The sequence below is a fragment of the Ptiloglossa arizonensis genome, chromosome 5 (genome assembly GCF_051014685.1).
Source record: "Ptiloglossa arizonensis isolate GNS036 chromosome 5, iyPtiAriz1_principal, whole genome shotgun sequence".
In the NCBI taxonomy this organism is placed as follows: Eukaryota; Metazoa; Arthropoda; class Insecta; order Hymenoptera; family Colletidae; genus Ptiloglossa; species Ptiloglossa arizonensis.
The window spans coordinates 21,303,380-21,317,276 of NC_135052.1; the positions used below are offsets into that span (position 1 = coordinate 21,303,380).

Sequence of the window (13,897 nt, forward strand, 5' to 3'; positions counted from 1 at the left end):
ATGTGTCTCATCTTTCAGTGTTGACTAGTGGAACGAAATCGTTCGACGTAGCGGTCGCGGGATCGGACCGCCATGGCCGGTTGGACTTTGAGCGGTCAAAGATTGGATCGAGATGGTGGACAAGAGGAGGCCTCCTTCTCCGCGTGCGAGATATATCGAGTCACAGATATATCGCGGTCGTCCTGACGCGAGGATCGTTTCGTCGCGCGACACGCACCGAATTGATACTTCGATCGTCCGCGAGCGGAAACGATGTCGTTCGAGCTTCAGCTGCAACCACCGGGACCGGAAGCGAGGGACGTAGCCTTGAAGGAGCTACGGGAGACGGACGAGAACGTGGAGGAAGCTCTTATAGCGCTGAGGAAATACCTAGAAGGTGAGTTCTCAAGCTTTTTTACTTATTCGACAAATTCTTTTCAAGTTTCATCCACGCAATTACTGATAGAGAAGTCACTTCGGTTGTCATTCTCGGGATGTTAACGATACGCGTTGAAAGAATGTTGATAAATGTTTTTAATTTATTCGAAAAAGTACTTGTTTTGGAATTTGGTGTACACAGTTCTGGTAAAGAAATCAGTTCGGTTGTCATTCTTGAGTAGTTAACGATACGCGTTGAAAGAATGTTGATAAATGTTTTTAATTTATTCGAAAAAGTATTTGTTTTGGAATTTGGTGTGCACAGTTCTGGTAAAGAAATCAGTTCGGTTGTCATTCTTGGGATGTTAACGATACGCGTTGAAAGAATGTTGATAAATGTTTTTAATTTATTCGAAAAAGTACTTGTTTTGAAATTTGATGTACGCACTTCTGATAAAGAAATCACTTCCGTTGTCACTTTCGGGATGTCAACGATACGTATCAAACGATGGTACATACCTGATGACATTTGAAGTTTGTAAAAAATATTCTTTTGACGCTTAACTTTTTTACTTTTGTGCAGTGGTGTACGAATCTAAAATTTAGGTAGTAATTAAAATTTCTTTAATTAATCGAATTTCCGGCAGGTGTCATTTAAAACTCATGTCCGTTACCACCTTGTTTTTTGATCAATTTACTAATGTCAGATAACATTTGTCAATCGAGTATTTTACAATCCATGTGATTTTATCAGTGTTGATCGAAATACGTAGATATATTGTATTTTAAGATCGAAGTGAACTTCGAGGTTAAATAGTGATTAGTTTTAGTTTCGTTTGTGTTATGTTTACCAAAGAGGATCGAAATTGTAAATTGTATTGTTCCTTTTCTTAATTGTATTATTGAGATACTTAATCGACTCGATTGTCGAACAATAATTCCAAAAACGACATTCGAACCTCCTGTTTGCAATTATCGTCTACTGTGTTTCTCAAAAAAAAAAAAAAAGAAAAAATTAGTCGATTCGTTCAAGTTCAATTAACAATCAGCGTAAACAGAATTTAATTCAATTTTAATTCGTCAGATGTAGCTACAGTCCCTCTTGATCAGAATTAGATATAAAATCTGTCGGATTTTGGATGTAAATACTTACAAATGTTATTCGTATATTGAAACTAAGTGACAAAGTTTCTAAAATTATGTATAGATTGTTTATAAAGCGATGCGTAATAAAATTACGAACAAAGGGAAGAGATACGAAATGATACGATTCAGAAAGCGGAAATGTATGATACATACAAATAAGATACTTGAACAAAAGGTTTCAGTTAAATTTTTCATAAATTCCAGCTACTTTGACACTCTGATTGAAAAATTCTGACGAATATTATTGCACTTTGAGGGAGTTTTTTTTTTTTTGAAAAAGTTGGTTTCACGTTTCGAAGTTGGTCTGTTTATCTTGGAAGCTCCAAAATGATTTTAGACAAAAATGATAGCTTCGAATGATTGGAAATATCGTGATGTCAAAAGTGACCTTGACATTCGAATATTCGAAAATCCATCTGTCAAAGTTCGAGTAATTTTCTGTCCCTTACAGAAGTATTCCACTTTCGTATTTGTTTCTTAATTGAAAAATAACTGTAGATCAAAGATGGACGAAATTCATACCTAGATACAAATTTCGAGTAGATAAACAATTTTCGATCGGTTATTTGTCCGATAAAAATTCCAATTTGAATTATACAATCGAATTATATTTCACGAACAAAAGCTCATTCGACTTACTGTCGGTTCAATAAATATTGCAAAAAAATTATACAAAGTTCTCACTCGTTTATTATTTCGTTAAAATTCAGTTCGTTTATGCTATAAATATAAGAAATACTCGGAAATATTTTCATTTACAATTATATCTACTCGAAGAACCTTCGAATCTACATTTGATAAAATTGTGTTTCATTAATTTAAAGTCTATCGTGAGAAGTTAAATCCGTGATTCATTCGATTAACGATAAATCGGTAAATGTTGTTAATCCACGTGCTTTCTCACTGATAACACACGTGTACAATTGGATCTTCACGCGATTCTTCGCATCCGCGAAAAACGAACGTTTGACGAAGTTGAAGAGCGTTTGAACGTGTTATTGATCGCTCGGTAATTAACATTTATTTCCGGTTTGCGAAGAAAATGTGTTTCGTTACGTTCTTCGTTGTTTTTTTACTTTTAAACGAGTCTCGAGTTTCGATTATTTATTTTGTTTACGTCAATTATTTATTTCGTTTTATGTCAATCGATATCACTCGTAATCGTTTTTTAAAACAGTAACACTATTTTGGGTCTCGAGAACACTCTTCGAACTATTTTTTTTTTTAAATTTTCCAAGAGAGAAATAGAAAAAATTTCGTTCGAATTTTTAACTTCGAGCTTCCTTTGGAAATGTTCTCCTTAGTCGAACGTTGTTTACTTCCTCGTTTCGAACGTCAGAGTTACAGTAATTTAAATCAAACGGACATAATTTATTCGAGGCATTTGAAAAAATTGCTGTCGTTTATTTTTCACGTTTCACGGGTGAACACAAAGACGAATTCAACGGTTCGGTGTAATTTCAATTATAATTAATCGAAAAGTATACGAGGACGAGAGAACGCTCTTCCCAACGGACGAGTTTACTGGAATCGACGAACTCGATTGAAAGAGGCACGGTATTCAAGATAAACAAATTGACACGAGGCAAAGATCGATGATGTGTACTTTTTATTTTATTTTTATTTAACGCCTTTATTACGTAAGCGGAAGAGTACACACGAATGGGAGCTGAAAAGATTACTCCAGGGTTATGGAGATTCTAATAACATCTACGAGAGAAATATGAACGGTAATCGGTAATTTATCATTAATTTTTGCTTACTCGCGGCCAGAGATAGAGACAATTTTTCCTCGCGTACGATTCTCAAACTGTGTGCGAAATAACACGAGTTTTCATCTGTCGTTTAAATAATAACAATCCTATAGACTATGAACTCTAGATTGAAACTATATAATATATCACAACGAACAAACTAAAAACTTTCTTTTATTTGTCATCTTTCATTCGAATTGCATTACACTCGAAACGGTTCTTCGAGGACTGACTAAAATGTCTGACTCGATACGATCGACAACTTCGTCCAGAAATTCACATAATAGAAACAAATATGTTATATTTGTTTATATAGTTTCTCGACTGGCATCGATCAGTCAGTTAAAATCCTCCACGAAGACAATTTTCACAGAATATCAATTAAAAGTACAACGAGACAAAGATAAATATACGAAACGTATATTTTTAAAGAAACTATTTACACGACAAAACGTGAAAAGTTAATAGTCAAAGATGATAAAATTCTCTAAAATGTATCCCTTTTAATGAGTGTTAAAGAATTGAAAAATTACGTCTGGACGTAACTAAGTTACCTTTCCAATTGGTTTCAAATGTAAAACCTAACCTCAAAGTGTTCGAAGAGCTCGGTAGCGACTTGGAGATTTCCCGATGGAAATGGACGAAATTTTCGTTTATTGAAAAAAAAATTTGACGGATCTCGAAGATCGTAGAATGTACACGTTCGTATTTCGAAACGTTCGGAGCATTGACACGATCTCGAACGGTTGCGAGTGCATCAGAATCTAAACTTAGGGTCACGCTCGTTTGTTCGATAACGGTTATCGCGGCAGTGGACTTGGCTTTCTCTTTCTCGTGTTACGGTTTTTCTTTTTTTTCTTTTTCTTTTTTCTTTCGATTCTCTTGCTGCGTCAACCGAAATCATTTTCGTAGGCGTAAACAACCGCTCGAAATTGATTACGGATCGACGATAAGTCGATCGATCCCGAATCTGTGAACGATAACGCAGCGGACCTTGACACTCCGTAACGATAAAGAGGACCAGAGATCTGTACACTTGAGATAACATTCTTACTGCACCACTGCGAAATAACGCTCGACGAACTGATAACGCTCGGAAACAAAGCCGATAGCGTTCGCGATCGAACTTTTGAAAGACACATTTGTATCTTGTACATTTAGAATACAATTTTTCTCTCTCGATAAAATTCCATCCTGAGTGTTCGTTCTTAAAAAAAAATTTCATTTACCTCCTCTGGTGGGGTAACTCCATTTTGCATCGCACCAGAATCACGAAGCATATACGTGTGTATTAGGTTGTTTGGAAAGTCATTTAGTTTTCCAAAATGGAGAATGTATAATTTAGGAAAATGTTTGTACACTTTGAAAAAATCGTGTTTCATTTTCACCAAAACAAAAAAAAACGAAATGACTTTCCGAACGATCCAATAAATTCGTTAAATTATTAAATTCGATTTGATTCGGTTGGAGTTTGTTTTCGTTGGTTGGTCGTCATTACTATGATACACTGTTACGATTAAACGTTCGCGAAGATGTAATTTCGGTTGTTAAATAGGAGAAACATATTGGAGAACGTTATTTTGCAATCTAAACTCATGTGGCTGTTGTCTCGATGTTTGTAAAATGAATGTTGGTTCCATCGGTGTATGGTTTTTATTTATTGGATTTAGGACAATGCAGGAAGTGAGAAACGATTCGGTGTTCTTGTATAAAGAGCACTTTGAACAATGTTACGAAAACTCGATCGAGGGATTGATTTCTCGAAAAGAAACAAGAATAATCTTATCTTGAGAATGTTTATATTTGTACACTCGCATCTAATATGGTACGAGAAACAAAGGTGAACCGCGTATATATGCCTATGTTTATGTTTACATCGGTGGACAGATAAAATGTTAGTTGTAAACTCGTATTTTGCACTTGTCCGAGTATTTATCGATTTCTACAATTATCTGACAAATAATTTACACGATACACAATCTACGATTCTTGTGATTTTTTTTTTTACAATATTGCATCATACGTTTATGTAAGTAATCTTGTGGGATTGATTTTACACAGTCGATGATGATTTTTTTTTCGAATTGAACGTTATGTCACGGTTGTGGTTAGTAGTTCAGATTAGAATCTAGGATCACGATCGAAAATGCAACTGGAATGTTAAATTACACTCCTGCAAATTTGCCTATTCATTGTCGGAGAAGATCATGTTACCTGGTAAACTACACACGTACAAGATAGTATTTATTTTTATTTCGCATAACTTGGGAGCGATGTACACCGCTGAGAAACGATTAGACGATTATCTACTGGAATTTCTTTCCTTGTGTGTTGTGATTTGTTCGAGTACCTAATCTCGACGGATTAAAGACTATCGTTCGATAAGAATATACTTACAATTCGTAAAGTTCCTTCAATCTTAGAATTCGGTTCACACTTTCAAATTGTCGAGAAATGTATTCCTAATTTATTTTAGTAATTGTAACATGGGAATCTACTTATACGAAAAATCGATTTTCCAAACTGAGAGTTAAAAAATTGATTTACTAAACAATCGACTGCAGAAAAATAGATCTACACGTTAAAAAAAAAAATTGATGTTTTGAAAAATCGATCTACTCGTTAAAAAAAAAATTGATGTTTTGAAAAATCGATCTACTCGTTTAAAAAAAAAATTGATGTTTGAAAAATCGATCTACTCGAATAAAAAAAAAATTGTTTTGAAAAATCGATCTACTCGTTTAAAAAAAAAGGTTGTTTTGAAAAATCGATCTACTCGTTTAAAAAAATTGTTATTTTGAAAAATCGATCTACTCGTTTAAAAAAAAATTGATATTTTGAAAAATCGATTTAAGATCGGCATCTTTCCTCCGTTTTATTTATACATAGGATCAGATTCTTAAAAAAAAGAGAAACATGTGTTTTTCTTTAATGAACCCTACTTTATGTCGAAAAATCGATTCGCGATAAAATTGTTCGGTGTAAAAAAATCAATATATATACTTTGTATATTAATATTTTGCCGAATATGTAACATAATAAAGGCGTGGTACAAACGAAGTAAAATATCTAAATTGAAAAACAGGTGATGCACTTTGTACGTACAAAGATAACAATGCGTATACAATGTACGGTCAATGACTTCGCAGTGGATATTTCCAGTGACGAAATGACGCAGTTAAGGGGGTGTTAGTTGTTTTTAGCAGCGTATTTCGAAATCCTCAAAGGTAGAATCAGTGATTCACATGCTTTACATATTCTCTTGACGATGTCTCGTCAATGTTTTCTCTGATAAGTTCGTCCAATAATGGACGAACCTTGCGATGCAGCACGATTCTCGGTCCTTTTTCGGTTTTCCTTGTGTTTTCGTGTTTCAACTCAAGGTTCGCTCGTTCGAAAGTACCGTGGCTAACATCGTCTGAGCAAATAGAGATCGTTGCAATTTCCTTAACGAGGATCACGGAGGCAATTTCCTACGGAAGAGGCTTCCTTGGTCGACACGCGAGGACAGCTCGATCTTTCGTGGTTGTCGTGGACCATGAAACGAAAATCATTCACCACGGTGCACCGTTTCGGTGTCCATGATCATCGTTCTTAATTACGCCACCGATTCCCTCGCAATTGACACTAGATTCACACAAACAGTAAAAATCACTGGTTTCAATTCCCTTTACAGAGAAATTTACTTGAAACTTTGTAGCAATTTTCAAAAGTTGTAACTTTTTTTTATTTTATAGATATAATCAATTTCGTAAGTGCTTCTTTTTTCTCGGTCATCGATTTTCTTTAGATACATTCGAGGAACACTTTGATATACTGAAAACTATCGATAGTTCTAGTGTTAAGAAGGAAATGACTTTCTATGTGGAGGAATTGTTTATTGTATAGTTTCACTGATCGTAGTCAAATATTCCATTCATTCGATACTTTTCAATATTTATAAGTATATTTCAATATTGTGTAAAACACAATGTCGATTTTATTTCTTCTTAATTCTCAGTGGGAATATTTGGAAGAGATTGGAATATTGTTGAAATTCACAAAGGGCTTATTTGTTACATGCAAGTTCTGTTACGACAGTCACCCCGTTTTCAAGCACATGTCTTAAATTAAAGATAATTTGTAATATAATGATAAATAGCTAAGTAAATGTACCGAGAAGAAATTGTATCTTTGTTCTTAAAAATATTTATGGACCAAACAAAAATAATTAGTGTCAGTCATCGAGGGAAAAATTGTTTAAATTATTCAAGAATTAGTATACTTCGTAGTCATTGCACTTAGTCATTAAATTATTCAAAGTTTAGTATATTTCGTAGTCATTGCACTTAGTCATTAAATTATTCAAAGATCAGTATACTTCATACTCATTGCACTTAGTCATTAAATTATGCAAAGATTAGTATACTTCGTAGTCATTGCACTTAGTCATTAAATTATTCAAAGGTCAGTATACTTCGTAGTCATTGCACTTAGTCATTAAATTATGCAAAGATCAGTATACTTTATTGCACTTAGTCTTTAAATTATTCAAAGATCAGTATATTTCATTGCACTTAGTCTTTAAATTATTCAAAGTTTAGTATATTTCGTAGTCATTGCACTTAGTCATTAAATTATTCAAAGATCAGTATACTTTGTACTCATAGCACTTAATCATTAAATTATTCAAAGATCAGTATACTTCCTACTCATTGCACTTAGTTTTTAAATTATTCAAAAATCAGTATACTTCCTACTCATTGCACTTAGTCTTTAAATTATTCAAAGATCAGTATACTTTATTGCACTCAGTCTTTAAATTATTCAAAGATTAGTATACTTTATTGCACTTATTCTTTAAATTATTCAAAGATTGGTATACTTTGTAAGTTCCTAGTAATTGCACCAGTGATACCTCCATCGCGAATCTCGATACACGAATTGTCGATTTCGTTCCGGTGCAATTATCGAGGTTCTACCGCAGGTCACGGACTTTCACACTTCTCCGTTTTTATGTTCAGAGGATACGAGTATCTACTTCAAAACGGACAAAGACTTCCTCCTGATCTTCCTGCGGCCATGCAAATTCTACGCGAAGAGCGCTTACGATTTGATGAAGAGGGTCGCCGAGTTCAAAGAGAAAAATGCGTCCCTCTTCGACAATCTGATGCCAGCCGATGAAAAATCTGCCCTCCTCGATAACAATGTCGTTAATGTCATCAAGGGGAGGGATCACAAGGGACGTAGGGTGCTCCAAGTTAATTGTGGGAAAACTTGGGACCCGTCTAAAGTCAGCTCCGATCAGATACTTCGATTATTTTATTTGGTACACGAGGTTGCCATGCTGGAACCGGAAACACAGGTGAGAAGAAATTGATACACGGTTTTGATACCTAAACTCTTTTTCCTCTGTGTCTCGACTTCATATTTTCCCGATTAAAAAACACGTGTGTTTGTTGAAACTGATTGCGAGAGAAAAGATAACGATTTCCACAGAGTATTTAATTTATTATTTGACACAAAGCTTCGACCTTGGATGCAGGTCTCCCGAAGAAGAAAAACATAATTTTCAAAGAGCGAGGAAAATTTAGAACGAACTGAAATGTTGGAGAGAAATGGTTGAACAAAATGATAAAAGTGAGGTCACAGACAAATTTCTAATTAGAACAATATGAAAAAGATATGAGCCGATTTTCATCGCAAATTACCAAGTAACTTAATCATAATAGTTGCAATATATGAAGGTGTACTTGGTAAATGTTCACAGAGACAATTTCGAGAACGTAACATTCTTCGTAACGAAGTAATATAGCTTGTAATTGTTATAAATTGTAATTTGTTTCTTTTCTGTATCATATTTCATTTAATTCTATATATTAATAGCACTGACCCGACAATAATGAATGTTTAACGTGTTAATGTTCGCGACCCTGTTCAAGTAGTAATGAAGAATACAGAATGGAGATTTCAATGCCTCGAAGACACGTTGTATTATTCGACGAAGCAATAAGTATGTAATTCTTAATGAAAAAATTGTAAAACAATAGAATTTGCACGATTCACTAACATCGATATACGTATTGTTTACGATTCTGATTATTTGACTATTTAAAGTACATCAATCGGGGCATTGTTCTCTATTCGTAGTTTTTGGCTCATTTCGTTGCACAGTTTCAATTACAAATCGTTTTCGACTATTTTTTTTTTATTTAATTTTACGGCAGGTAGTCTAGCGAAGCGATTAACTATCGAACAAAATTTTTTGTTTTCGTAGATATTTGGAACCGTCGTGATAATGGACTTCGATTCCCTGGGTATGAGACAAGTGATGGGATTCACCCCATCTTTCAGCATGAAGCTTTTGACCTTCATTCAGGATGCTATGCCCCTGCGACTTAAAGAGGTACGTGAGGAATTTGAACATGGTCCTCTTCTTGAAATTTTCCAAGTACTTCTCGTCGTGCGAAAACCTTCGAGAAGATAAAATATTCTCTTCGAAATATTTTTCACAATTACACGACATTTCAAGAATTCAATTTCACGAATTTTAGGCGAGGATCTTCAAGAATTTAAATAATCTGTTAAGAGTTACAACTTTCAGGATAATTCCGTTACAATCATTTTTTCAAAACAATCGAACAAAAATATCGTTTACACATTTCTCCACGAAACTATCGCATTGATTGGTAAATTTAAATTTAAGGATTTCTCAGGAGTTATCGTTTTCATGATAATTGCGTTACAATTAATTTTTCAAATTAATGAACAAAAGTATCATTAATTAGCGGCTGTAACATTTTACGATACAAATTCACATATTCCTCCTCGACGTGAAACGATTACATTGATTGCGTACGTAACACTTTAGACATGTGGCATAATGCATATTTTATTGCTCAAATTATCAAATAATCTTTAATAATCACGAGGATTGAAAGTTGCATGTAGTATGTTAATGTTCACACTCCAGGTTCACATCGTGAAACAACCGATGCTGTTCAACATGGTCTGGAAGATGTTCAAACCCTTTGTTCGAGAGAAACTGAAGAAACGTATGTTCTTCCATGGGAGCAAAATGTCTTCTCTTCACAGTTATATTCCGCCGAGTCACTTGCCGAAAAACTATGGCGGCGATCTACCAGAAATTGATTATACCAGTGCGGATTGGTATCCCTCTCTAATCAAGTACGAAGACAAAATTCAAGGTGAGAGAAAATTTTCAGTCATTCACCAGACCTAACCCAGACCTAACCCTTAACCTTATCAATGTTGAAATCCGAAGGTTCGAACACATTCTGTGCGGAAGTTTTACAATTGCATTGGCAAAGTGTGTTCGTTGAACGCCTATAGGCGTTTTCCGCACATGTAAGATTGTTCGAAAAAATGCTATATATTATGAGAGGATTAAGTATTCAAAAAGTATTCAAGAAATTCTTTTCTTAAAAGTATATTGCTCAGAATAATTACAGAATCTCATTTTAGAAATTTACCAAATATAACAAATGTATAAATTGTTGTATACTTAACACTTTATAGTAGAGTAGAGAATTTATATTATTAGTGTGTAATAATAGTAAGAGCTAAACTAAATCAAGAGATTAGAGTCAAATTTGTTCTTGAAAATTAATTGTTCGTTTATTTTTTTCAGAATGGAACTCATATGGATATGTCAAGAAGTAATAGACTGAGAGAGAGAGAAAAGGGGGAGAAAGAAGACAAAAGGTACTCGAATCATCCTGAAGATCTTTCTTTTATAAATGCACTCCGTTGTACAAAATAATTTAAGTGCTTCACTGATTGCTGTATATTTCTTATGGATTTGTAATTAATTGTATATTTTTGTACAATAGGTAACTTTTTCTGTAAACTATAAAATGGATTTTCCAAAAGCTCGATAGGCAAACTTTCCATTCTGTGAATGCTTACCTTTGCTGCACCCTTTTGTAATATTTTCCACATTTAACTCACATCCGTTGCATGTGAATTCTATGCGTTTGTAACTGTCACTGTCAGGTAAAATTGACAGCATCTAGGTTCCTGTGATGTTCACATGAAAGGAGGAGTGGAGAAGCAGATTAAGAGAAGAAACTTTCCTCTTAAAATGGACAAGGAGTAAGGCTAACAGGGTTGAAATTAATTTAAAGAAGGTTGAACAGAGAGCTGGAGTACAAGGAAACAGTGAAAAGGAGGAAAAGTGAAATATAAGGAACTAATCAGTCAAAGAAGCTTGAATTAAATATGGAAGTAGATTGTAGATAGTCTATGTAAGAGAAGCAGCTGAAAACAGAAAGTGAACCAGAATAGAATATGAAATAGAAGGTACTTTAAAAAAAAAATGTAGAATTAATTAGTGTGAATAAGTCATTCAACACCTTTTATCTGTTAAATCAATTTTAGACCGTTAAAATTTTAATTTCCTTACAGTGTCCCCCCTTTGCATAATGTGACCGATTCTTATGCGGATATTTACACTACATTCTATTCAAAGAATTTTATGTAAATAAATTCAGGTGACTATGTTGAAACACTGGAATGCTATCTTTTGAATACATACAGATCATACAAGTATTTGTGTGGAATAGTAGATTTTCTTTTCAATGCTTATTCGTAATTTTCTAATGCAATCTCTGTTATGAATATTTTGTCGAATCCATTTGTTACAGAGTAACAATAGAAAAGAAGGTTCTCAGAGACAATGTTCAATCCAGATAAGATTTCAACCTCGGTTGTAAATATTTTCGTGATTCGTATTCAACTCGACCGATCCAACTCAATATTCACTTGCGTTTATTAATTTCACAACGTGAAGTGAAGCGATACCTGAAACTATCTTTCACCGAGTTTACAAAATAGCAACTATTATTTTCGCACCACACGTCACGACACCATTCATGTTTCGACACACTATGTATCTACGTACACGTTGTTCTACACTTCGCTGGAAACGCAGCGGATCGATGAGATTCTCTCACAGTTACGTGGCTCTGTTTACACCGACTCCTCTGATTACGAGTGATAATATAGCAGCTCTAGATCCCAGCCACTTACTATCCAGAGTTTTAATTAATTCATAGACGTTGCAAGTGACCACGAAATAATTTCTTTTTACAATATTTGGAAAAAAAGAAACAAAATAAAATCTACGCGAAAGAGTACAATCTTCCAGTCTGAATTAAAAGCTGCGAATAAAAAGGAAAAGTAGCGTAATTCAGAGGTTGAGAAATATAGCCGAGGTGACAAACAATGGAGCAAGATGGCGCGAACGAAGCCAGTTTTCGAGTCGTTTAACTTTCACGCTTTGAAATTTACTTCGCAGGCTTTCTCCTTGTCCCATCGTGTTTCTATTGTAAACGTAATTTCGTTGTAACCATTTATTCGGCTGAGGAAAATGTGATCGCTAACGTAATTTCCACGAATTACAAGACACGTGACACCGATTCACGTGATGTTGGTGGCGAGAAATTGCGACTGATTTGAAAGCAAAATAAGGACGGTAATATTCATCCGATAAACAATTGTCAATACACCGAGAACCTTCTACGTTTAATTGTATGCTTATGTGAACGCGTAACCAGTTCAAGGTTTTATTTTCTTTTATTTCTTCGAGCAGGTATTTTCAAAATTTTTCAAACACGAAAACGTGTTGCGACTATTTTCGAGTAATTTCAAACAATTCGATTTACTTCTTGAAATCATTTTCAGAAATTCAAAATTGTTCAAGTTACGAAAGATAAAGAAGCGGATATGTTCCGAAACGATGTTCAGGATTCTTCGTTTAGTCCAGTCGAGACGAAACTCGAAGAAGAAGAAAAATTAAACATCGGTAGCGTGTCAAAATGGCGTTCGGTGAGTTCTTTGAACACTTATCGAACGAAATGAGGCTCATTAGCGCGGGACAAAGATATTTCAGTTGTAAGAACGGGAAGGTAGAAAGCGGTGGACGAGGAAGTAGAAATTATGAAATTCCTGAAAGTAGGTAGATAGAAACATTGGTTGCACAAACTCGTGATACCAGGGCAGAAATGTAGTCCAGATCGAGCGAGAGGCAATACAAATTTTTGAAACCGTTTGAATCGAATTTCAACACCGATTCCTCGATACGATTCAATTGACGAGGTTATGGAACAATGTGACCCACCTTGCGATTGAAAATCGAGGCGCGATGAAATTTACAATATCGTTAGAAACGGATGATACGGTTGAACGGAAACTCGAAACATTTACATAATACTCGAATACTTTCGAACTTGACCCAACTCGTCGTGACTCGATGTGGAGTGCAATAACACGTGCAGTGTTATTACAACAGAAGAATTTGCAACATTGCATTACGACGATGACGTTCGTGAACTCAACGAAACTGTGGGAATTTCAACTTAATTGGAAATCACGGAAAATATGGACGAGATTGTGTTCGATTTAATGAGCGTGATATATTACAATCAAACGTTTAATTTCACGAACGTTATCGTTTGGTATTACTTATCATGTTTTACAAAAATTAACCTAATTAATAATTTACGAGTAAGACAAAGATCGATCCTCATCTGATATCGAGAGTAGAGAAGAAATATTGTTCGTTACTGGAAACGATCAAATTGAGTAAATAATTCGATTTATTTGGTGAAAAGAAATTTTTTCTTTTATTTACTTGAAAA

The 13,897-nt window shown here is 34.5% G+C and overlaps 2 protein-coding genes across 2 annotated transcripts in view; one reads left to right on the plus strand and one right to left on the minus strand.

Moving 5' to 3' along the window:
- The window catches only part of Tmem18 (transmembrane protein 18), a 28,573-nt gene that overhangs the window by 13,914 nt on the left and 762 nt on the right, over nucleotides 1-13,897 (minus strand). The window lies entirely within an intron of this gene.
- Nucleotides 143-11,134, plus strand: LOC143146567 (retinaldehyde-binding protein 1). Its single transcript, XM_076310970.1, has 5 exons — nucleotides 143-376; nucleotides 8,261-8,601; nucleotides 9,514-9,642; nucleotides 10,210-10,444; nucleotides 10,888-11,134. The coding sequence occupies exons 1-5, from the start codon at nucleotides 253-255 to the stop codon at nucleotides 10,917-10,919; spliced, it is 861 nt and encodes a 286-aa protein (XP_076167085.1). The 5' UTR covers nucleotides 143-252; the 3' UTR covers nucleotides 10,920-11,134.

Bases quoted from the DNA above. Each gene is read 5' to 3' on its own strand.
- LOC143146567 (XM_076310970.1), top strand. From the start codon at position 253: ATGTCGTTCGAGCTTCAGCTGCAACCACCGGGACCGGAAGCGAGGGAC. The intron at 8,602-9,513 runs GTGAGAAGAAAT...TTGTTTTCGTAG, and splicing joins TGCTGGAACCGGAAACACAG to ATATTTGGAACCGTCGTGAT. The intron at 9,643-10,209 runs GTACGTGAGGAA...TTCACACTCCAG, and splicing joins TGCCCCTGCGACTTAAAGAG to GTTCACATCGTGAAACAACC.